Consider the following 26,205-nt stretch of genomic DNA (forward strand, 5'->3'; position numbering starts at 1 on the left):
AATTTCTTGTAGTCTTGGGCAGAATTGTTGCCAAACCAAGCTGTGATGAATTTGGATAAGCTTTTTTTTTTTCTAGTTAATCAGTAGAAGTTGGCAAGTCATTGGAGACATGCTGAATTTCCTTGGTCTTCTGCAGAGGTAGAGGCGTTGGTGTGCTTTCTTGACAGTAGCTTCAATGTACTATGTCCAGGATTTTACAAAATGGCGATATTTATGCCGAGATTCTAGAAGCTCTTGACCATCTCCACTTTGGCACCATCAAACATAGAAATTAGGTGCAGGAGTAGGCCATTCGGCCCTTCACTGTCATTCAATATGATCATGGCTGATCATCCAACTCAGTATCCCGTACCTGCCTTCTCTCCATACCCTCTGATCCCCTTAGCCACAAGGGCCACATCTAACTCCCTCTTAAATATAGCCAATGAACTAGCCTCAAATACAATGTCATTCTCCATCCTAATGAAGAACTCAACCATATTATGGTCACTCTTGCCCAAGGGGGCACGTACAACAAGACTGCTAACTAACCCTTCCTCATTACTCAATATCCAGTCTAAAATAGCCTGCTCTCTGGTTGGTTCCTCTACATGTTGATTTAGATAACTATCCCGCATACATTCCAAGAAATCCTCAGCACCCCTGCCAATTTGATTCACCCAATCTATATGTAGATTGAAGTCACCCATTAAAACTGTTTTGCCTTTGTCGCACGCATTTCAAATTTCCTGTTTGATACCATCTCCAACTTCACTACTACTGTTAGGTGGCCTGAGATGCTGAGAGGCATGTACACCACCTTGTTACTAAAGTCATTAACTTGCTCCTTTGTCTTGCTGACATCGAGGGAGAGGTTGTTATCTTGACACAATTTTTCTAAATTCTCCATCTCTTTCCTCTCATCACTGTTCAAGATCTGACCTAGTGTAGTTTGTAAACTTGTTAATGGAGTTACAGCAGATCTCTTTTGTGAATGCATAGGGAGTATAATAAGGGTATGTGAACGTAAGCTTCCCAGAGGGGTTGAGATTTTCTGCTGTTACCATCTTTCCTAGATGTCTAGCATTCAAAATCATTCATTTTTTTCTTTCCCCAAATATTAATAACATTTATAATTCAGGATTTCTTGTTCTTCATCAACAAGCATTTTCACAAATAAAACTCACCATTAGCTGAATGGTTTCAATATTTGTTATTATAGGAAAAAAAATCAACGTTGATCAAAAGCTACAATTATAGTCAATATTAAAGACGATCTTACTATTCAATGGAAAAATGCTCAAGATTAACTTCTTATTCAAAGTATAAAGTTCATAGAATAACTCCTGACAAATCTTTGCATTTAGGTATTAAAAATATCAACAGAATTAACTGGATAAAATCTAGCGGCTCCTGAAACAGGGTCCGTACCCTTGGAACAGCTATAAATGTAAGAAATGTTCAAGGACCAAAATTCATTGATGGTTTATCGGAGACTTGTATATAAATTAATTTGTATTGCAGATTTGATTCTGCACCAAATAAAAGTAAGTAAGAAGGTTGGCTGGTCACCATCCCAGATTTGATTGAAAATCATGTTTTGCACATCTCTGGTACAAAGAAAACAGCAGAAAATCAACTTTCAACTCCACGTTCCTTCGAAGTAATCAACCATTGATATAGCTCGAATTATTGCCAAATACCCATTGGAATTTAGAGTTGATACCTTGTTTTCTGTTGTGTTACTCGTGTGCTCTGATGTATAGACACTGATTTTCAGGGAAATCTGTGATCAGTCAATCCATCAGTCCAGGTTGCACAGAAAGACACTAAACAACATAATAAATATACGCAAGATGGGTAACTTATCTATATTCATACTTTAATATAACACTGACAGCCCATTTTCTCATCTCTTAGCTGTTCAATCTGAAAGCATGGTAATTTAAAACTTTGTCTTTCAACCAGTCCCTGCAAACCTGCACTGTCCCTGCCTGCTTCAAAGTGTCCATTATTGTCCCTTTAGGCCTGTCGCACTGACCTCTGTAGTCATCAGACATGAGATAGGAAAAAAAGAGGAAGAGTCCAATTTATACAGATTTTTTTTGAAATTGTACCTTGAAATGACACCGTTTTCTTGCCTGTTTACTCTTAATTTATACTGTAATTTTTTTTATTGTACCTTAAAATAACACATTTTACTTGCTTGTCACTTCTTAATTTACACAGAAAATTTATGAGAATCATACCGTAAAATGACACCAACTCTTTGCTTGTTTACACGTAAAGGCATATCGAAAATATTTTATATTACACCTACTTGTAACATGATACTTGTTCCTTGCTTGTTCACTCTAATTAGTGAGGCGTCCTTTATACTGGAAATTTTTGATACATTTTTGATAATTATACCTTGAAATGACACCACTCCATGCTTATTTACCCATAATTTATACTGTGTTTATTAAAATTATACCTTACAATAGGGGTCTCCAAACTTTTCAGCATGAGGGCCACATTATATATTTGACACATTTTTGCGGGCCATAGGAAAAAATAAAGAAACGTCAGTTTTATAAATGACAGATGAACTCAAAAATGAACTTAAGTAAAACAAATGGAAGTAATTTAAAACAAATCATTAAGTTTTATGCAATCACATTAATGGGAAGGATAGAACTGATTTTTAAATTTCAAAATGTAATTGAAACCTTCAACTTGATAGCCTACGGCAAACTGACGTGTAAGTTCCCGCGCTACCCAGTGTTGCAGTGCTCATTTTTTGGGTGCTAGAGCTGTCAAACAGGGGCATCATTTCAGGTTTTGCTTGGGGGGGGGGGGGCCAAGTTAGTCTCCCAAATGGGTCAAACAAGATTATTGACTATCACTACATCCCAGTGTATAACTAATACAATAAAACATATTATACTTAATTTAATAATATGACAAAATATTGAACAGTTACACTCACCCACACACACACACACACACTCACTCTCCATCGGCCACCAGCGGGCCAGAGCCATCACCTCAGCACTAGGCACACAACCTCCACCGTGGTCTGACTCTGCTGGGTCCTAGTGCTCCACCCCTCCCTCCTACAGCTAACCTTGTTAGCAAACATATCTAACAATGCTTCCCAACTTTTAATTAAAAAAACGCGTTATAAACAATGGAAAAAACGCCACATTGCATGAATTAATACTTTTATCAAAAAAGTGAAGTTTCAAGGACCTGTAATATATCCAAGGACTTTCAAGGACCGTACGAGCCCTGCTGAAAGACCAATTAAGATTCCGTGCATCTCAGAAAAGTTCCACCAATTACAATTAAGTCTGAGTTACACAAACAGCTCCATGTCACTTTTACATCATCAGGAAGTCCTGTTTCCCCGATTTAGTTCAGCTGCCAGAGTTTCTGAATATGTGGTTGAGCATTAACACATTCAAATTGACTGTCATTAAAAATATTTTCCTCCACCTAGCAGAGCTGGTCCTTACCCTCAACTCCTCCCATTTCCTCCAGATCCAAGGCGTAGCTATGGGTACTTGCATGGGCTCAGCTATGCCTGCCTCTTTGCAGGGTACGCCGAACAATTCTTGTTCGAGGTGTACTGTGGTCCTATCCCCGAACCTCGCTACATTGACGACTGCATTGGTGCTACCTCCTGCACCCTTGCAGAACTCACTGACTTCATCTATTTCATCACTAACTTCCATCCGGCACTCAAATTCACCTGGACCATTTCCGACATCTCCCTACCGTTTCTAGACTTCACTATCTCCATCGCAGGTAACAGACTACTGACCAACATCTACTAGACTACTGACCAACATCTACTACAAACCCACTGACTCCCATGGCTATCTGGACTACACTTCTTCCCACCCTGCTTCCTGTAAGGACTCCATCCCCTACTCCCAATTCCTCCGTCTACGCTGCAACTGCACCCAGGATGAGGTGTTCCAAACCAGGGCATCGGAGATGTCCTCATTCTTTAGGGAAGCTGGGGGGGGGGGGGGCTTCCCCTCTTCGACTATAGATGAGGCTCTCATCAGTGTCTCCTCTATATCCCGTAGCTCCGCTCTCACTCCTCATCCCCCCACTCGTAACAAGGACAGAGTCCCCCCTGTCCTCACCTTCCACCCTAAGAGACGTCAAATAAACCATATAATCCTCTGACATTTTCGCCACCTGCAAAGGGGTCCCACCACTGGCCACATCTTCCCATCTCCTCCCCTTTCGGCTTTCTGCAAAGACCACTCTCTCTGTAACTCCCTGGTCAATTCGTCCCATCCCACCCAAACCACCCACTCCCCGTTACTTTCCGTTGCAACCGCAGGAAATGCTACACTTGTCGCTTTACCTCCCCCCTCGACTCCATCCAAGGACCCAAACAGTCTTTCCAGGAGAGGCAGAGATTCACCTGCACCTCCTCCAACCTCATCTATTGCATCCGCTGTTCCAGGTGTCACCTCTACATCGGTGAGACCAAGTGCAGGATTGGCGATCGCTTCGCCCAACACCTCCGCTCAGTTCGCATTAACCAACCTGATCTCCCGGTGGCTCAGCACTTCAACCCCCCCCTCCCATTCCGAATCTGACCTTTCTGTCCTGGGCCTCCTCCATGGCCAGAGTGAGTCCCACTGCAAATTGGAGGAGCAGCACCTCATATTTTGCTTGGGTAGTTTACACCCCAGCGGTATGAACACCGACTTCTCCAATTTCAGGTCGGCCTTGCTTTCTCCCTCCCTCCCCTCCCCCTCCCAGCTCTCCAACAGCCTACCGTCTCTGCCTCTTCCTTTCGTTTTCCCGCCCCCACCCACATCAGTCTGAAGAAGGGTCTCAACCCGAAACATCTCCTATTCCTTCGCTCCATAGAGGCTGCCTCACCTGCTGAGTTTCTCCAGCATCTTTGTCTACCTTCGATTTTTCCAGCATCTAGTTCTTTCTTAAAAATATTTTCAGTAAATTAGATCAAAATACCAGTAAAGCGTTGTTCTTTAATAATATTGGTATCAAACAGTGAAATAACACTCTATTCTTATGATTGTCTTCAGCTTTAAATGTTCAATTCTTCAATTGATAATTTGAAATCATAAAATACAGTCCAATTTTAAGTTCAGCTAAATATACTCTTTATCTTTCCATAAAAATGTAATTTAGAAGAAAAAATACATTTAACCTCCTAAATTATAATATTAACATTATTTCACCCATATGTGCATGGTATTCATTATTGAGGAATAATATATTCCAGACAAATTACATCCCCAAAGTAATACTTCCAGGAATCAAGCTTCTAATGTCCAATCACAATGGAACTAAAATGCAGACCAGCTGTAGATTAATTATGTTATGATGCAATACAACCAAATACCAGATGTATAGCAAAATTCAGCTGATGGCTATAGGCATGGGTTAACTAACCTATACATTGAATAAATAAACTTTAACCCCAATGTGAATACTTCAAATCTCTTTAAGGATGAAAAGGCATACATTTACAGCAAGAGGCCACTCAGCCCATCACATTCATAATGTAGAATTAGGGCCTTTGGCTTTGAATCTGCCATGGCACTCCAGGTGAACATGGCTGCTCATCTTTCCCATTACAGAATTCATGCTCTCTTCCCACGCCCTATCTTGCATTTTGCAACTGGAAATTTCCCTCCCTATCTAAAGATATTTAGCACATTGTATCTACAGTCCTATAGGAGCAAATAACCATGAGTAATAGAATTTCTCATTTTAGTCCTAAATCTTTTGCTCTGTAACCTGAGATTTGACCCCTCATTCCAGATATCCCAGCCAGGGGGAAACATCCTTCTCACACCCAGTCTGTCTAGCCCTGTCAAAAATTTGTAAGATTCAATTAAATCCCCTCTCATTCTTCTAAACTCTCGGGAATACAAACCTCGTCAACTTAATCTCTTTTTGTACTGTAGCCCTGCCATCCTAGGAATCAGTCTGGTGAACCTTTGCTGCACTTCCTTTATGGCAAGTATATACTTGGGTAAAGAGACCACAACTTGCATAATACTCCAGGTGTGGTTTCAACAAGGTCTTGTATCAAGTAGCAAGTCATGCTTGTTCCTTCACTGAATACCGTGTATTTTAAGAGGCCAAATACCAGATGAGCAACTAAAATTATTCACTCCAATCTTACTTCTCAACTCTATCTGTAGTCTTTAGTTTAGTTTTAATTTAAAAGATAGAGCGTGGAAACAGGCCCTATGGCCCACCAAGTCTGCGCCGACCAATATTCACCCCGTACACTAGTTCTGTCCTACACTCTAGGGGCAATTTACAGAAGCCAATTAACTCACAAACCTGCATGTCTTTGGAATGCATGAGGAAACTGAAGCACCCGGAGAAAACCCACGTGGGGAACTTGCAAACTCCGTACAGACAACACTCATAGTCAAGATTGAACCCAGGCCCCTGGCGCTGTAAGGCAGCAACTCTGCTGCTGCACCACAGTGCTGACCTCGTCCTATAGAATTCAGCAATAAAAGCTAAACCAAGTAGTTAAGTTCTGAAAAATTGCGACAAATGCTTTTTTGCCTTAACTGTCATTGCAAAAGCATTTTGTAGGCTTCCCCAGTCCTTTTTAGGTAAAAATAATTTTCAAGTTACATCTAAGACCCTTAGTTATTGACAACTTTGGTAAGGAAGATAGATCTGTCCCATTTAAACCACTCTATTTTATACATCTCATAGAAAATGTACCTCTGCATTCACCGTTCCCATCTTTCTCTTTACCCACCAGTCCCACCTCGCTTTGAAAAGTGTAGACAATTATTCTTCAACTAAAATCTTTCAGGTGTAGCAATATCCAAATAAATCATGTTCATAACTTCTATAGTGTGAGCACACCTTTCCTATTACATGATGAGAACTGCATACAATTGTCTAGGTATAACCTGACTTCGGCTTCATATAGCTTTACTATAACCTTCACATCAACAACCAATAAAGTACCTTATATACTTTTATTTTAACCAGCTTATCTAATTAGTCTGACAACTTCACGGGCATGGAAAAATTCTGCCCAAAGTCCCTCTACACTTTTCAGCACCCTATTTCCTTCTTTGTTTGCCACACTACTCCAAAAGCATTACGTATAACCTTTTGATGGAGTTCCACTTATTACTCTTCTACTGTTGATCGATACCTTCCTGTAATATTCAACTTTCTTCCTCTATAAACACAAAGCCAAGTTTAGCTGTATCTACAAACGTTTTACTCATGTCCAACACATTTATGCCTAATACTAAACCTTGTGGGGTCTGTGAAACGCAACAGCAAATTACCTTTGTGTCACTAAAAAAAGCTTTATATTTTCCGTTCTACCACAGAGTCAAAGCCCTTCTCCCTTGGATCTATTTTTATAAGTTCGATTACCACAGGGATTTTTGTCAGATACAGTAAAATTCTGTTAATCTTGCATAATTTAGGTGGTGCCACCCTGTAGATTTTTTAAACTACTGGATGACGCTAATTTTACAAAGTATCATACTAAAAGGATAAGAACAAAAGGCTCAAATTTCAGTTTTCAACTGTTAATTTTCTTCAAAAACCCCAGGAAGGCAAAAGAAAACTTCTACATTGCCCAATTTTAATGAAATGCAGAAACAACTCCACCTTGATGTATCTTGCAACTCCTCTTTGAGTATCTAGTGCTCCAGTCTGTTTGTGCAATTGTCCACATGTATGAGATTCCCAACAAGGTTAACAAAAAATCTCAATTAAAGTGGTATGGTAATTAGATTGTTGTAGAAAATTGTTCAAAATATCAAATAGTCAGGTTTGTAATCAAAGATACATGATTAACATGTGGGGATGATTTCAGTCATTTACCCAAAATGATCTCCGAGAATGGCAATTTTAGTATGGATACAAATCTCCAGGCCCATATTTACAAGCAGTGGGAGACATGGTGAATATCATCAAGGATGGGTGGTGAAGGCAGAGTGTGCATTAAAAGGAATAGTGAACCCTCAAAAGATATTACCAATTGAGTTGCACCAGTACACAATCAGCTGTTTTAGATGTTGCCATGGTAATACCGTACTTTTAAGTCCATATCGTACAAGGCAGGCAGGTGATAAACAAATGAACATGCATGCTAAAGAGAATATTAGAGCACCAATATGAGGAGGCTCCTATGAGCAATGAATCCTAGAGTACCAGAAAGTGCTCTTCAAAATTAGTTTCATGCAAGCACTACTACTTTCATTAATCTGAAATTAAATTAAAATAGATTACAAAACCAGGAGATACTTTCTGTAATTCAGAGATCAGCCCACAAGTTAACTTGGAGGATTAGATGGATGGGATAAGATTACCTTTATAAACATTAGTCTTGTCATCTGACTTTTCTCTATTTGCCATCTCCAGAAAGTCTTCTATCAAATCCAATGATATCAGTGATTGGCTGAAGACAAGTCTGAAATAAAATAAAAATATTGTCGACTTTACTCAATTACACCAAACATTTTTTCCACTCGCTTTTGCAATGGTCAATATATTTGATTTCAAGAATAATAAATTGGTCAAGGGGTGGGAGGAAGTTACCGAATAACTAGTATTATTTTTGAGTAATATTAAAAATCAAAGTTCATATTACTGTACAATTTACTGTAAAGAAACTACCCAACTAAATAATCCCCAATACTGCTTGTGAAAACTGGGGAGAAGAACATGTTAAATTGATATTAGTAATACTTTTGTCATATTTAACTAATTAGCTTTGCTTGCTTTAAAGTCAATTTAAAAATGGAGGTTACCGACCAATTTAAAACCTCAAATTACAAGGAAGAGCAACATGCAGAACAGCTGCAGTCTTACATCTTACAAATAACTAAACCTCCATACAAGAACTCAATAAATCCACAGGGAGTAAAGCTGAACATTCAAACACAAATGCCTGAACAAATAATTCTTTACTTTGTTCACGATACTGGCAACTGCAAGCTTTTCAATCAAATTGTTGTAGATTTCAGCTCCACAATATACATAAAGCAACAACAACTTGGTCGGCTCATTGGATGGAGTGTACAATCACCACAAAATAATCAAAATTTGGAGTAAAACAATGAAATAGTTGATATGTGACGGTTAATAATATCTGCTTTGAATAAAAGTATCAGGGAAATACCATTTGCCACTCAATGACTGTAAGGCAGTAATTATGTATTGCTCATAAAAACTGCTTCTGCATGATTAACTGGATTCAGCAATTATAAAAATGTAGAGATAACCATGTTGAGTACTTGTGAGAAATAAAGCTGCTGGATATCTTGGAAATTGCAAAGAAAATAAACCTTAGTTTGAAAGGCCATCAAACTGAAATATGAGCTGGTTCTCTCAGAATTTGATGACCAATTAAGGATTTTGCAGCATTCTCTGGTATTTCAGATTTGCCGCAAATAAAGGCGTTTTGTATTCGCAGTTCCAGCACTATTTCCTTTCCCTCACCCATTCTTTCTATTTTTCCATTTTCTATTTACATTTTCTCCATAGATTATGCAAGACTTAATCATCCTCTTGCAAAGAGTAGGAGTAAACGGGTCTTTTTCAGAATGGCAGGCAGTGACTAGTGTGGTACCACAATGCTCAGTGTTGAGACCCCAGCTATTTACAATATATATTAAATGTTTTGGACGAGGGAATTAAATGCAACATCTCCAAGTTTGCGGATGACACGAAGCTGAGGGGCAGTGTTAGCTGTGAGGAGGATGCTAGGAGACTGCAAGGTGACTTGGATAGGTTGGGTGAGTGGGCAAATGCATGGCAGATGCAGTTTAATGTGGATAAATGTGAGGTTATCCACTTTGGTGGCAAAAACAGGAAAGTAGACTATTATCTGAATGGTGGCCGATTAGGAAAAGGGGAGATGCAACGAGACCTGGGTATCATGGTACACCAGTCATTGAAAGTAGGCATGCAGCAGGCAGTGAAGAAAGCAAATGGTACGTTAGCATTCATAGCAAAAGGATTTGAGTATAGGAGCAGGGAGGCTCTACTGCAGTTGTACAGGGTCTTGGTGAGACCACACCTGGAGTATTGTGTACAGTTTTGGTCTCCTAATCTGAGGAAATACATTCTTGCCATAGAGGGAGTACAGAGAAGGTTAACCAGACTGATCCCTGGGATGTCAGGACTTTCATATGAAGAAAGACTGGATAGACTCGGCGTACTCGCTAGAATTTAGAAGATTGAGGGGGGATCTTATAGAAACTTACAAAATTCTTAAGGGGTTGGACAGGCTAGATGCAGGAAGGGGTTGGACAGGCTAGATGCAGGAAGATTGTTCCCGATTGTGGGGAAGTCCAGAACAAGGGGTCACAGTTTAAGGATAAGGGGGAAATCTTTTAGGACCGAGATGAGAAAAACATTTTTCACACAGAGAGTGGTGAATCTCTGGAATTCTCTGCCACAGAAGGTAGTTGAGGCCAGTTCATTGGCTATATTTAAGAGGGGGTTAGATGTGGCCTTTGTGGCTAAAGGTATCAGGGTGTATGGAGAGAAGGCAGGTACAGGATACTGAGTTGGATGAGCAGCCATGATTATATTGAATGGCGGTGCAGGCTCGAAGGGCCTACTATGTTTCTATGTTTCAGTTGGTACCACTTTTAATGTCATTCTGTTTCTTAGTCTCCATCTATAATGTTCTCTTTTCTTCCCTCTGTCCCATTCTGTCAACATAAAACAATTATTTCTAACCTCTCCAAAGTATGATGACAGACCTTTGTCCAAAGATTTGTTTCCCCCCGCTGTGTGTAATCTGATGCTCATTTTGTTATTATTTAAATTAATTCATTTTTACTTATAAAATATCAAACTGAGGCAAACAAAATGGCATATCTGGATTCTCAAAAAATGTGGCTGCTGCAAAATAAGGGTTCATTATTTCTCGACATTACAAGAGGCCAGGCACCTCATTGATTCTATGAAGGCTACCTGACTATCCATTCCACCCCCTTCCTCGACATATTTGTAATCTATTCTTCCACTGCCTCCCCACTGATTCACTTACTATCCACATATGCTGGGGAGATTTTATAATAGCCCAGTAGCACTTACCTGCTTGTTTTTAGGATGTTGGAGGAAACCAGAGAATCCAAGGGGAACCCACCAGTCACTGAAAGAATGTGTTCACTTACCACAGAAACCCCACTAGATGGGGATCAAATCTAAGTCACTGCAGCAAATGTTGGTGCTTTGATTGAATATTTTAGATTAATTTATTACGTCAACCTGCTGTTAAGGATGGTTAAAAATGACCATATAACTCTTGTAGATGCAGCTTTAGGTGCAGAATCTTCCCCCTTCCTTGAAGGCAACAAATTATTACAAACAATACTGTGCTTTTTAATCCCCGCATGCGGTAGACAATATTGCGCTATAAGGAACTGCAGATGCTAGTTTACAAAAAATAAATGGAGCAACTCAGCGGGTTAGGCAGCATCTCTGAAGGACATGGACCGGTGACTTTTCTGGTCTGGACTCTTCTTCAGACTGACTGTAAGGGAGCTAGAAAGCTAGAAAAGGGAACTGGTAAACACATTTCAACATTTTACAGTTCTCCCATTGCTGACCAGAGAGGACTATCTTTCAATGTCATGGACACATGACAGATTATTTTGGCCTCGACATTTGGACGCTGCACTAAGATGACAAATTGAAATGGGGAAATGTAGCGGAATTAAAAGAAAGATTAAGTCATACTATCTTCACAGAGGATACTCTCTAACCCAGTAATATGTTGCGGTTTATAATGAAGTGGTACTTACACTTTTTCTCCAATTGCTTCTGACATGTGTAGAATTTCAAACAAGATGGCCATTTTCCCTGAATGGGTAAGTATTTCTGCATCAGCATCAGTAATGAATTCTTTGTACCAGTCAGCAGCAGGACTTCCTGGATTAGTACCAGCGGGAGGCTTCACTGCAATGACTAAAATTGACATCACGTGAAATATATTCATAGTATGGTGGACTACATATAGGACAAAAATTGAATTATGCAATACACAATACCATTGACTATGAAGTAGGATTATTATTTTACAACCGACGATGTTCTAGCTTCTGTTTGTTTCAAATATGTATAAATAATAACCGCCATTGTTGGCCTCATAGCAATTGTAAAGACATGTCACATTAAATCAATTATATTTATCTAAACAGTAGTGTTCTATACATTGATTTGTGAGTTATGCAAATATTTAGAAGTTTCACTCTAACGCCATTCAAATAATAAACTAAATTCTCACCCTCTTCGATTTTTGCAACAGTAGGTTCTGCAATTTTATCTTCTGTACTTCCTTCCCCTCCACCACGTGATCTTGAATTCCAGACTTTTATCACTTCTACTTCATTATCACTGCCACTTTCCTTAGAGCTGCTTCCATTTTTCTTTCCACGCTTTTTTTTCTTACTAAATTTTATACAGTAAAAGTAATGAGTGGAGCACACAGTTTCTGCAACACATTCCCAATCACACTGTTTACAACAATATAAAATCCTAAATATCACTGTATTAACACATGTAATGCTAAAAATGTCCAAAATGATTAATTATTGCCTAATATTTACACAAACTTTGCGTCATACAATCAGAGCTGTACAGAGCAGGAACAGCCCTTCAGTTGGAAGAAGGGTCTCGACCCGAAACGTTGCCTATTTCCTTCACTACATAGATGCTGCCTCACCCGCTGAGTTTCTCCAGCATTTTTGTCGCCCTTCAGTCTAATGTGTCCAAGCTGACCAACCCTTCTGATCTACCCAGGCATTTTCTTAATGTTCTATTTATACCCAGCACTATTACCTCCTCGGGTAGTTCGTCCCATGAATGCACCGCCATCTGTGTGAAAATGTTGCCCCTCAGATTCCTTCTAAATCTTTCCTCGCTCACCTTCAACCCAAGCCCTCTACTTTTAGTTAGACACGAAATGCTGGAGTAACTCAGTGGGTCAGGCAGCATCTCTGGTGAAAATGGACAAGTGACATTTCAGGTCAGGATAGAAAGGTCCCAACCTGAAACATTACTTGTCTATTTTACAAGTATTTTGTGTCTATCTTTGGTATAAACCAGCTTCAACAGTTCCTTTTTATTACCCTCTAGTTTTAGACTCCCTTACTCAGATGAAGGCACAAAGTGCAAGTGTAAATCAGTGAGACAGGCAGCATCTCTCAAGAACATGGATAGGCAACGTTTCGGGTTGGATCACTTTTTCGGACTAATTGTTGTGAGGGGAGGGGCGGAGAAAGCTGCACGAGAGGTGGAGTTGGGGCGAAGCCTGGCAAGTGCTCAGTGGATATAGGTAGAGGAGGGTTGACTGGCAGGTGATTGGCCAAATGCCTGAAATGAAAAGACAAAAAGTGTGATAAAAGGATAGAAGCATGAAATTTGAAGCCAGAGGGAGGAAAATAGTTCGAAGGGGACGGAGGAAGGGGTAAAGGAAGAAGTGAGAGGGCATCCAGATGGGGCACAGGGAAGGGAGGGGAAAAAAAGGAGGGGAGGGCAGCAGAAGCAGGGGAATGTAGGTTAGTTACTTAAAATTGGAGAATTTAATGTTCACTAGACCAAGGGGGACCCATTGGGTCCCGTCCCTCTCAAGGCGCGGTTGCGTTGGGGAGAGGGAAGTGGAGGTGGAGGGGAGAGGGAGAAGGGGAGGGAAGTGGAGAGGAGAAAGGGGAGGTGGAGAGAGAATGGAAGGGGAGAGAGAGGAGGGGGAGAGAGAGAGGAGGGGGGGAGGGAGTAAAAATCGTTGGCGAAATGGGGAAAAATGTTGGTAGCTAGCGAAATGGGAAAAATGTTGGTGTTTTTGGAGGAGAGCCAGGCGGCAGCAGCCGTTATGGTCGCTGGCCAGCAGGAGGCTAAGAAGTGAGTGACGGTGGGGGGGGGGAGCAGGGGGGGGGGGGGGGGAAGGGGGGGGGATTTATTTAATTAAAAATGTGTACAGAAAAAATTAATGAGGAGTGGATGAGCGAATGTAAAAGTGAAATCGCTAGCGAAATGGTAAAAATCTCGGCATGTTAGCGTCTGGTTTTGGCGGAGTAACGAATCAAAGGCCAAAAAAATGACATACATACACACACACACACAGTTTTTAAATTATATAGATAGATATGATATGATATATGATAGCAGGGCATTCCCAACATCTTGTACTGCTGAAGCCTGATGTCCCAACTCCTGCGCTCAAAAAAGGCAAGTGTGCCAATGCTTTCTTTATCATCCTATCCACGTGTGTCACTACCTTCATGGAAGTATGTACCTGCACATACAGGATTCCATTTACAGTGTAAGCAGAGCCCTCATTTATCTTCTCAAAATGTGACACCTCACATTTATCTAAATTAAACTAATCTGCCATTTCTTGGCCCACTTGATCAGAATCCTGTTATAATCACTGTCCACTATATGCCTATTTATTGTGCCATTGGATTCATATCCAATTTGTTAATGTAGATAACGAACAATAATGGACCCAGCACAGATTCCTTTGGTACGCTACTTGTTACAGGCCTCCCATTGAAAAACAACCCACTACCACCATTTGTTTCTTATCTTTAACCAATTATGTATTCAATTGGTTCCCACTATGGAGCTGGGCGGTAGGAAACCTAAGCAAAACATAAACAACTGCCAGTTCATTTAGGCCTTTTCTGCACTTGTATGAATATTGTTCTCCACTATCCAAGTAGTTTTACTCCGCAGTACATCCAGTCCAGAAGTATTCAATATTTTACCATTTTGCATTATGAATAAAATAACAACGTTTAATTTAACTATTAAACCTGGCAAAATTGTAGAATCACATTGAACTGAAATATTACAAAAGTGCAAAATGAGTTTACTAAATAGAGATAAACAAAAACACCTTTTCTCTTCTTCTGAGGAAAGACTCATTGAAGTCTCATCAGAGTCTGATGCAATGAATTCATCCATACTGTCCTCATCAAAGTATCCCTGTACAAATAGAAAGAAATTGGCTATTGTTAAAGTTTACTCCATCGCACAACTTTTCCTTTACAAACTCCCTCATTGTTGCTGTTCTGTATCCTAGATCACCCTACCCAACTACACAGTGGATGTAACTGTATCAAAATTAATGCAGGGGATCAATATAGTAGTTTTTCGCCACCTTTGCAGGGAATTTGGAATGGGCAATAAAAGCTGGACTTGTCAGTAACATCCAGATGCAAGAAGTTTAAGAATGAACTGCAGATGCTGGAAAATCGAAGGTAGACAAAAGTGCTGGAGAAACTCAGCGGGTGAGGCAGCATCTATGGAGCGAAGGAAATAGGCAACGTTTCGGGCCGAAACCCTTCTTCGCACTGTAGGTGGGGAGGGGGCAGGAAGAAGAAAGGAAAAGGAGGAACCAGAGGGCTGGGGGAGAGCTGAGAGGGGGGTGGGGGTGAAGACAGTGAGGGCCATCTGACATGGGAGAAGTCAATGTTCATACCCCAGCAGCATGAACATTGACTTTTCCAATTTCAGATAGCCCCCTTCTCTCCCCCCCCACCCCCCTTCTCAGCTCTCCCTCAACCCTCTGGCTCCTCCTCTTCCTTTCTTCTTCCCGCCCCCTGCCCCCCACCCTATAGGGTGATTTCACGAAAGGTTACTGGATCATAGATCCTCACCCACGTGACCGCAAAATTTAACTGGGGTACAAACGTCACTTCCAGTACATATTATTGATGCTAGAAACACGTACTTTCAAACCTGTTAAAAACCTCGAAAACAGTTAGTTTTTGAGCTGTAAATAACTGTGCCAGTCGGGATGACCGCGAGGCACAGCTATCTTACTTTAGAGTCCAGAAGATAAAGAAAAACGAAGGTAAAGACAAGAGAGCGCTGAAGGGAAAATAACAGCGGAAGTTGTTGGCCGTGCAGATACAAAGATCGAAAATACTGTGAATTATCTCGTTTGCTCACTGCATTTCATCAAAACATCAATAACGCCTTAGTTTTGATGAAACGCAGTGAGCAAACGCGATAATTCCCGATATTTTCGATCTTTTGTCACAACAGACTACTATACTTGGGTATTTAAAATTTTCAACGACCAACTTATTAACGTAGAACTGCCATATGTTTTGAACTTCAGTGAAAAATGTCACAACTGAAAAAAAATGACACAAATGGAATTCACTGTATTTACTGTACCTTGTTTTCTTTACTGATGTAATCCAACTGCAAACACCAAGGATGGGTCCATATCCTACTCAACATTTGAAAATCTTGAAAGAGTCTGGTTCCAGTTCTACCCCTTCCACCTTCAGCACTAGTTCCTACACCTGAAAGCAAAGTTAGTAATCTTAAAAGATTTACATATTTATCACTATGTAAATTCTATTGTATCAACAGCAGCCAAAGACATAATTTTTCTTTGCACACCTTATTCCATCAATTGATAATGAGATTTAAGCCACTACTATGTAATCAAATCCATCTATCCATCCATCCATCCATCTACCTATCTATCTATTTAAGAGTTTAGGCAGGAACTGCAGATGCTGGAAAATCGAAGGTAGACAAAAGTGCTGGAGAAAGGACTTCGTCTAAAGAAGGGTTTCGGCTCGAAACCTTGCCTATTTCCTACGCTCCATAGATGCTGCCACACCCGCTGAGTTTCTCCAGCACTTTATTTTTGTCTGTCTGTCTGCCTATCTATCTATCTCTGTTCGCCTGCAATGTGCAGTAGCAAGTTTTGTTCGATTTGATAAAGTATTTCCAATCACAATCACAATAATACTTTGTTAACCATGTATGTTTTGCAACATACGAGGAATTTAATTTGCCATACAAATGACTTATTTGCCATCAGGCATACAAATAAATAGCAACGGAGTGCACAAAACACATTTTAACACAATAATCCAAAACAGAGACTCCTCCATATTCCTCTGTGATGGAAGGCGAAAAAAAGTTCAATTTCTTTCCTTGGCTCTCCTGCGGTCGGGGGCCTCGAGCCATCCTTGGACGGGATAATCTTACTCCCATAGCCGACGGCGGGCCCTCCTCGTTGAGGCGATCTCCTCCTGCATCGGGGGGACGTCAGCTCCCCAGCGCCAGACAGTCGAACGTTCCACGACATTGGAGCTCCTGACATCCACGGGCTCTCCCGAAACTGCGAGCTCTCGATGTAAAGACCGCACGACGTGGTTAGACAAGGGATCAACTCCGATGTAAGTCCACACCCCACGATGGGGCCCAAGGTCAGTCTGAGGAGGCCTCCAGCTCCATCGGTGGTAGGCCGCAGAGCGACCGGAGAATGCAATCCGAAAATGAATCGCATTTCCAGCAAGGTAAGGAACTGAACAAAAAAAAATTCCCCTGACCCCTCCCTCTACACGAAACAAACTGGAGAACATTTACACAAACTTTTAACACACCACAAAAATAACAATAAGACGGAAAAACAAACAGACTGTTGGCAGGGCTGCCAATCGTATGGTGCCCCTGGTGGTGACTTAATAAACTTTAAAAAACGACAAAAAAGCGTCATTTTTTTAATGCATGCTCTCAAAATACAGCCAAAACACTGCACAATACCGCCACAATTTTAGGGACGCCTTATTCACCATTCACCTGAGGTGTGCACTAACAAGTTTTGTTCAATTTGACAAAGTATTTCCTTTTAAAAACTTTAAATTACTTTATACTGTGAATCAGCGAGGCCGTTGCAATAGCGCAGTGCGCTCCCACTTGCCGGGCCCCGCCAGCTGCGTCACAATTAAAAATGGCGCTGGTGACGCGGCAGTCGCGCCTGCACAGTGCGGCTCTGTCAGTCACGCATGCGCAGTTGGGGAAGGGTTGCCGGGCCGGGTTCACCATTTTTACTGAACATCGACTTGCGTATGGATGAGTGGTGGAATATTGCATTGGGGAAGGCGGACCCAAAGGGTCCACACCTGGTCTTTTAATATATTCCTTTTATGCAATTTAATTTTTTTATCATAAAATGCCAACTCACTTTACAATCCTGAGAAGAGAGGGGGGGGGGGGGAGAGAGAGAGGGGGTGGGGGGGGGAGGGGGAGTACCCTAACGTACCTTGTGGAAAACTGTGCATGCGTGTTGACAGCAGCTGCACTAATCCAAAACGGGGGGGGGGGGGGGGGGGGGGGGGGGGGGGGGCACGGCACGAGGGAAAGGCATTGGGGGGGTCAGCAGCTGGGCAATAATGGACCAAATTTATAGTGGATTGGATTTTTGAAATCATAAGGAAGATTTCTACCAGAAGATGTAAAAATGTCACTGTTATTGTTACATCAGCAGCTGGGCAGCGGTCAGATTGGTCAACAATTTTAATAAAAAAGTCAGGAAAACAATGTACCAAATGTATAGAGAAGTGGATTTCTAAAATCTCAAGGAAAATCTCTACAGAAATATGTAAAAATTTCCCCGTTTCGGCATCTGATTTTCGAGGATACGTTTCAAAGGCAAAATGACACCCACACAGTTTTAATAGATACTAGACCAAGTGCAGACCCGTTGGGTCTGTACCCCCAAAGCTAGCTAACCACCCCCACACACTCTAACTACCCCCTTGATATTATATGAATATTATTAATTTGCTCCTTTTACCCCATAACCACCCTATCCACTGACACAAAGCCCCCAACTCGCAGGCGCGTCTAGAGAGGGGGGGGGGGGGGGGGAGGGGTGGAGGGGGTAGAGAGTGGTTTAGGGGAGGGAGGGTGGGGGAGGGTAGGGGATGGTGGGGGAGAGCAGGGGGGGGGGGGGGGAGAGGAAGGGGGGGGGAGAGAGAGAGAGTGGGAGGAGAGGGAGTAATAGGGAGGAGGGGGAGGGGGGCATGAGGAGGGGGATAGAGCGAAGCGGCATGCCGGGTCACATACACTAACTACCCCCCTTGATATTATTTTAATATTATTAATTGCTCCTTTTACCCATAACCACCCTATCCACTGACACAGGCGCGTCTAGAGAGGGAGAGTTAGAGAGTGGGGGGGAGGGGGGTGGAGGGGAGGAGGATAGTGAAGCGAAGGGGGGAATGCGGCGTCACACACACAGGTGGGGGAACTACCCCCCTTGGGGGTATTTTAATATTATTAATTTGCTAGGGGGGAACCCCATAAGAGGAGGGGGAGAGGAGATCGGACTGACACAGGCGCGGTCTAGAGAGGGGGAGAGAGGGGGTAGAGGGGAGGTGAGGGCAGAGAGGGGGGAGGGAGAGAAAGGGGGGGGAGGAAGGGAGGGGGAGAGAGAAGGGATAGGGAGGAGGGGGGGAGGGGGGGGAGAGGGGGGGGGGGAGGGAGAGGGGAGGGGGAGAGGGGAAGGGAGGGGGGGGGAGGGGGGGGGGGGGTAGGGAGAGAGGGAGGGGGGGGGGGAAGGTGGGGCGGAGAGGGGAAGGGGGAGAGAGAGGGAGGGAGGGGGGAGGGAGAGAGGGAGGAAGGGGGAGGAGAGAAGGGAGGGGGGGAGAGAAGGGAGGGGGGGAGAGGGAGGGGGGGAGAGGGAGAGGGGGGGGGAGAAGAAGGAGGGGGGAGAGAGAAGGGAGGGGGGAGAGGGGAGAGAGAGAAGGGAGGGGGGAGAGAAGGGAGGGGGGAGAGAAGGGGAGAAGGGAGAGGGGGGGAGAGAAGGGAGGGGGGAGAGAGAAGGGAGGGGGGGAGAGAAGGGAGGGGGGGAGAGAAGGGGAGGGGGGAGAGAGAAGGGAGGGGGGAGAGAGGGGAGGAGGGGGAGAGAGAGAGGGGGGAGGGGGGGGAGAGAAGGGAGGAGGGGGAGAGAGAGAGGGAGAGGGAGGAGGGAGAGAAGGGAGGGGGGGAGAGAGGGAGGGAGGGGGGAGAGAAGGAAGGGGGGGGGGAGAGAAGGGAGGGGGGGGGAGAGAGAAGGGGGGGAGGGGGGAGAACGCGGGAGGGAGGGAGGGAGAGGGGAAGGAGAGAAGGGAGGAGGGGAGGAAGGGGAGGGGGGAGAGAAGGGGAGAGAGAAGGGGGGGGGGAGAGAGAAGGGGGGGGGAAGGGGGGGGGGGGGGGGTAGTGGGGAGAGGGGGGATGGGGGTGGGGGGGGGAAGGGGGGGGAGGGGGGGGGGGGGGGAAGAAGGAAGGGAGTTGAGGGGTAGGGCCGCCCAGCAGCCATCGGCCTCAGAGTCAGCCTCGGCTCCTTGGCCTCGCATCCTCGGCGCACCCTCTCTGTATCCCCGGATGATAGTGGCAATCCTAGCAGCCAGACCTGACAACAAAACCCAACAACTTTCCACCCGGGCTGGCAAACGACAAGGAAGAGCAAAGAGCAGAGCCGGATCCTAGAGCACCTGAGCTGGTGCCTGCCAATGCAAAGGACCTCAGAGAGGCCCAAGCCCAAGTTCAATGGAAGGTGAAGGTCAAGCAGCCCGAGCCCAACAGCAGCCCAGATCCCACAGCAGTAGAAAACAAAAAGTCAATAGCAAGCAGAAGTTAAAATCACAGGCAATGAAACCAAGCATTGAGCGGCCCTCGAACCGGACCGAGGGCTTCAGGCCCTGCGATGTTCACCAGAAAACCTCGGTATGCCCCAGTGCCTTACTCTTGAGCCTTATCAGAAGAAAGAATGTTTGGTAGTTTAGCGTACTGTATTAAATGCATTTTCGACTTACGATATTTTCGATTTACGATGGGTTTGGCGGAACATAACCCAATCGTAAGTTGAGGAGCACCTGCACAGAGGCAAATAAATAAATGACGGGTCTTTGGTCCCAATCATTATGGAGAGTACTGTATATACTATGTTATCATGCTATATGATACTATGTTTAGCCTTGAAGAATACAAACATTAAAAAAAATACATGTAGATAGCCCGAGGAGGTGTGCCTGAAGTTCCTGTACATTTTGTGGCCAGTTCAGTACAAATAATATTTATGAAGATGACTATTAAATTTAACAAATCAAAAATATAGTTGGAAATACTATTTTAAATATATAAACTCCAAAAGCTGTCGGCTTTCACTAAATTACACCTACCCTTAAGCCTGTTGGGCAAAATGACCTTGAATCACAGCAAAAAACAGACATCTGGTTCAAATTCACTACAGTTAAGCCTCTGGATGCTATTAAATTGCACAATGATATCATAGCAAACTTGAATGAAAATGAAATTAAACTTTATAGTTATGAAACATCATTTAAGTAAAAGCCACATGATGAATGGCCCATTATAGTTCTGAAAGATTATTAAGTAGATCTTGCTCAGTAGTCCTCAAAGAGCTTTGTGAAATGTTGCACAATTGCTGATTAGGTAATTGTGGCCTCAGATTCAAAGTGTGCACTGATTGCACAAGAATAAGCTGTTGGCTAATCAATTGAGTTTATACACAAACTATAACAAAATAATTATTGATAGGCATCTACTAACTTGGCAGAATTTTGATAACTGAGTCAACAGCACACTGTAGGAGCCACAAATTTAACATCAAAACAGTGTACCTCACTTCATTCATATTGACAATGTATAGCAATTTTAGTCAAGTACTTTTATGTAATTCTAAACATCTTCATTTTCATTCTTAATTTCTTGAATATTGCAGCATTATTTTGAAATGCAAGATTCATTTGTGCCACCATTTAATTTGACTCAATTTCCCCTTTAAATATATACACACCGTATTTCCCGATTACCCCCATTTTGAGTTTCAAGGAGGCAATGAGGACTGGGGAGCCTCCATCTTTGCCTGTCCCACAAAGTGCTGTGCAGTTCAGGTCTGAGGGACAAGGACTTCCTGGCTCAGGGAGATCACATAATGGGAGAGCGAGAAAGCCCGGGACGGAGCAGCCATCCTTCCGCCCAGTAGGCTACCCGCCAACCAACACCTCCACCGGTTGCTCCTGTGCCGAAGGACACTGTGGCTAGCTGGTGGGCAGGCCAGCAGAAGGCGCTCAGGTGGCGCTGGTTTCGCTGTCCGGTCCCAGCGGACGTGCGCAGCCACACGAGCTACTGAGTGAGTTGCTGGCATGATCCCCGACTTCTCAACTCTCCTGCCCTCCCCGCACAAGTTTGCTACTTTGTGCAGCACAGGCCATGCTGACCCGGGCCAGACTCCCCACACGCTGTGGAAAGGAACTCTCTTCCCTCTCCCAGCGGCGCTGTCCTTTTACAGCCACTTCCCGTTTCACACAGTTCCAGGGTTGAAGGCGTGGCAGGTTCCGCGGAGCAGTGGCTACGAGAGTAGCATTGATCGGCCAACTCCACTCCAAGTCTATATTTCTTGGCTAACAACCTAACCTTCGGCCTCCAAAACACAAGTACATTTTCGGGCCTTATTTTAGGGTACAAAATAGCAGCTTCGATGCCGGGAAACACAGTACTCTACTTGCAATGTACTTTTTTTCTGCTTCCCCTATGTATTGCAGATCTCGGAGCACCATTGCCTTTGGTCTAATGCAGACATGCTTCATTGTGCATGTGTTTACAATGTTCCCCAATCCTTTATCTGCTTCTACCCCCACATTTTGGACAATTTTAGTGACCAGAAACGTTGCTTTAACCAGACATGAGCCTCACCCATAACAACAAATTGCGTCAAATGCACCCTTAAACCACCTTAGTTTTTGCTCTCCTATTTACAACTTGTTTTTGTTTCCATCACTAATCCACAGGCTCAAACACACTGCTCTTCAAAAGCTACTTTGACTTGCCCTGGTTTATCGAGAATATCTGATGATTTATTGTATGTTTATATGAGATGCGTTATGCCTGGTCAACTGCAGCAAGTAAGAATTTAATTGTTCTGGTCCCAGTGCATATGACAATTAAACACTCTTGACTCTTAAACATAAGGCAGCTCATTTACGGAGATGATTAAATAAAAATCCTTATCTCCAAAATAAATCAAAAATCTTGAGAGAACTTTGACAGTTGTTTATGAGTTAATCAACGTAAAAAAATTCAAAATTCATGCAGATACTGAAATAGATTATGCAAATGAATGTCTTCTTTCTATTTCAGATGCTAGGGACTTTAAGCTCTTTGAAGCAGGCAGTCGCACCATCCAATTCAGATTCAACTTTAATTGTCATTGTCAGTGTACAGTACAGAGACAACGAAATGCAGTCCCACCTCACAAATAAGTCTGTTACTCGTGGGGATGGAACATTTCAATGGCAGTTCACCAATCAAAATTGGGATCTGGGCCAATGAAAATTAATTGGGTCTCATGCCGACTTTGCCAGGCAGCCACCACACTCACACCCAGTCTGTCCAGGATACATGCAGAAATTTTATTTTTTTTTAATTCACCGATATTTTTTTTTTTTTTTTTTTTAAGTGCCAATATTTCGATGAAACACTTTGAAATACAGAATTACTCTGGGATCTACAGCAACATTCCTCTACTTTCTCCACAATGTCTAGACAGCAGGAAGACCCAGCTCCAACCCGCCACACGTCATATGCAATTCCTCCGTGACTGAAAATACACAAGCTATTGAATCGCATTGTTCTTCCTGGGGAAGGCAGCCAATGCATTTTACAAACAGACATGATTCCTGGTTTTAAACAAATGTATGTAACATGCAAACTGATCAGACACTGCATAGCCAGCTATTCCTCAGCAGTTAATCAATGAATTAAAAACACAACTGAGACAGTTACTTTAAATATCAAAATTGCAAATGTTTATTTTTTAAGATTTTGTCACATACCTGTAAAATGATCAAGGTAGTACTGATAAAGTTTGCACTGAATTGGCATCATTCTCACAGCAAGAACATACTCATATTTTGGAAGCAAGAATTTTGTAAGTGCAGTGTAGTCTTTGCGCTGGAAAATAAACAAATAGTTTTTACTAAAATACCAAAATAGACTTTAATGTTACCACTTTTTATTGTTTAGGCCAATTTGTGAGAAAGGAAAAGACATGAAGATTATGAACAAGCAGCCACTGTGAGAAATGCACTTCAATTTCACTGAAGAATGCGCCTTTGCCAAACAGAGAATCAGAGTATGGACAAATGTATGGCTAAAGATAATCATCTAAAAAGGGAATCCAAAACCAAGGGCAAGAATCTTTAAATTAATACAGTGCAGTAAAATAACATTGAGGTTCTCAAATATATTGGACCAATGAAATGTCATCAGGATGTTTAGATGATGGTTTCGACAGAGAGCACATCAGACAGCGACATGCAACATTGACTTCAATGTCCAAAGAATAAGAAACAAAGTAGTCTCACTACTTTTATAAAAAAGGAAGCAGGAAACTAAAGACCAGTAAGGTTGATATCAGTAGAAGGCAAAATGTTGGACTCCATTGTTAAGGAAGTAACAAGGCACTTGGATTTATGAAACAGGCATCGTATTCGACAAATCTATTGGAAATGCATTTATGATAGCCAGCCGGAAACACAAGGATGCCCCGTCAGCATTATGAAAAAATCATTCACTTCGTGACTTCCTGGTCTGCTCTACCAACCCCACCGACCACTCTCCTTAGAGCAATTTTGCATGCAACTGCAGCAGGTGCAAATCCTGTTTTTACCCCTTTTTTCCCCTACCATCCAGCGATCTTGCACACGGTATTGGGGGTTCAGTATTGATGTGGATAGAGAACTGGCTGGCAAACAGGAAGCAAAGAGTAGGAGTAAACGGGTCCTTTTCACAATGGCAGGCAGTGACTAGTGGGGTACCGCAAGCTCAGTGCTGGGACCCCAGCTATTTACAATATATATTAATGGTTTGGACGAGGGAATTGAATGCAACATCTCCAAGTTTGCGGATGACACTAAGCTGGGGGGCAGTGTTAGCTGTGTGGAGGATGCTAGGAGGCTGCAAGGTGACTTGGATAGGCTGGGTGAGTGGGCAAATGTATGGCAGATACAGTATAATGTGGATAAATGTGAGGTTATCCACTTTGGTGGCAAAAACAGGAAAGCAGACTATTATCTAAATGGTGGCTGATTAGGAAAGGGAGATGCAACGAGACCTGGGTGTCATGGTATACCAGTCATTGAAAGTAGGCATGCAGGTGCAGCAGGCAGTGAAGAAAGCGAATGGTATGTTAGCATTCATAGCAAAAGGATTTGAGTATAGGGGCAGGGAGGTTCTACTGCAGTTGTACAGGGTCTTGGTGAGACCACACCTGGAGTATTGCGTACAGTTTTGGTCTCCAAATCTGAGGAAGGACATTATTGCCATAGAGGGAATGCAGAGAAGGTTCACCAGACTGATTCCTGGGATGTCAGGACTGTCATATGAAGAAAGACTGGATAGACTTGGTTTGTACTCGCTAGAATTTAGGAGATTGAGGGGGGATCTTATAGAAACTTACAAAATTCTTAAGGGGCTGGACAGGCTAGATGCAGGAAGATTGTTCCCGATGTTGGGGAAGATCAGGACAAGGGGTCACAGCTTAAGGATAGAGGGGAAATCCTTTAAGACCGAGATGAGATAAACATTTTTCACGCAGAGAGTGGTAAATCCCTGGAATTCTCTGCCACAGAAGGTAGTTGAGGCCAGTTCATTGGCTATATTTAAGAGGGAGTTTGATGTGGCCCTTGTGGCTAAAGGGATCAGGGGGTATGGAGAGAAGGCAGGTACGGGATACTGAGTTGGATGATCAGCCATGATCATATTGAATGGCGGTGCAGGCTCGAAGGGCCGAATGGCCTACTCCTGCACCTATTTTCTATGTATCTATGATCCAGTCTTGCCAAGTGAACCAGCTATTCATTTGTATTTATTCAAAATGTAATAATGTGGTTTTCTCTATAGTGAAGAAACCAAACAATATTTGATAACAGTTTTGCAGACTAGCTATATTCTGTCTGCAAGAAACCACATATCCTGTCTAGGGCTCAGCCCGAGACAGCATTTGGAATATTATGCACTATTCTGGTCGCTTTTCCCAAGGATATACTTGCGATAAGCCTGTAGCAAAGGTTCATCAGATGACAGATTTGTCATCGAGGAGTGATTACACAGACTATACCCTTATATAAACACACAGCATTTTTTACAGGGCATGGCAGTATCGATACGAAATTGATGATTCTCCTCATTGAGATGTCTAGAACCAGAAATCATGAAATAAGGTTCCAATCATTACATAGAAAATAGGTGCAAGAGGAGGCCATTCGGCCCTTCGAGCCAGCACCGCCATTCATTGTGATCATGGCTGATCGCCCCCTATCAATAACCTGTGCCTGCCTTCTCCCCATATCACTTGACTCCACTTAGCCCCATGAGCTCTATCTAACTCTCTCTTAAATCCATCCAGTG

At 42.8% G+C, this 26,205-nt stretch overlaps 1 protein-coding gene across 1 annotated transcript in view; it reads right to left on the reverse strand.

The window, feature by feature from the left end:
- Positions 1–26,205, reverse strand: part of atrx (ATRX chromatin remodeler) — a 225,058-nt gene that overhangs the window by 45,989 nt on the left and 152,864 nt on the right. The window contains 7 exon segments of the mRNA XM_055644141.1: positions 8,331–8,431; positions 11,781–11,943; positions 12,263–12,426; positions 14,876–14,964; positions 16,165–16,295; positions 20,589–20,648; positions 23,631–23,748. Coding sequence (XP_055500116.1) covers positions 8,331–8,431; positions 11,781–11,943; positions 12,263–12,426; positions 14,876–14,964; positions 16,165–16,295; positions 20,589–20,648; positions 23,631–23,748 — 826 coding nt within the window.

This window comes from Leucoraja erinacea, chromosome 12 (genome assembly GCF_028641065.1).
Source record: "Leucoraja erinacea ecotype New England chromosome 12, Leri_hhj_1, whole genome shotgun sequence".
NCBI lineage: Eukaryota > Metazoa > Chordata > Chondrichthyes > Rajiformes > Rajidae > Leucoraja > Leucoraja erinaceus.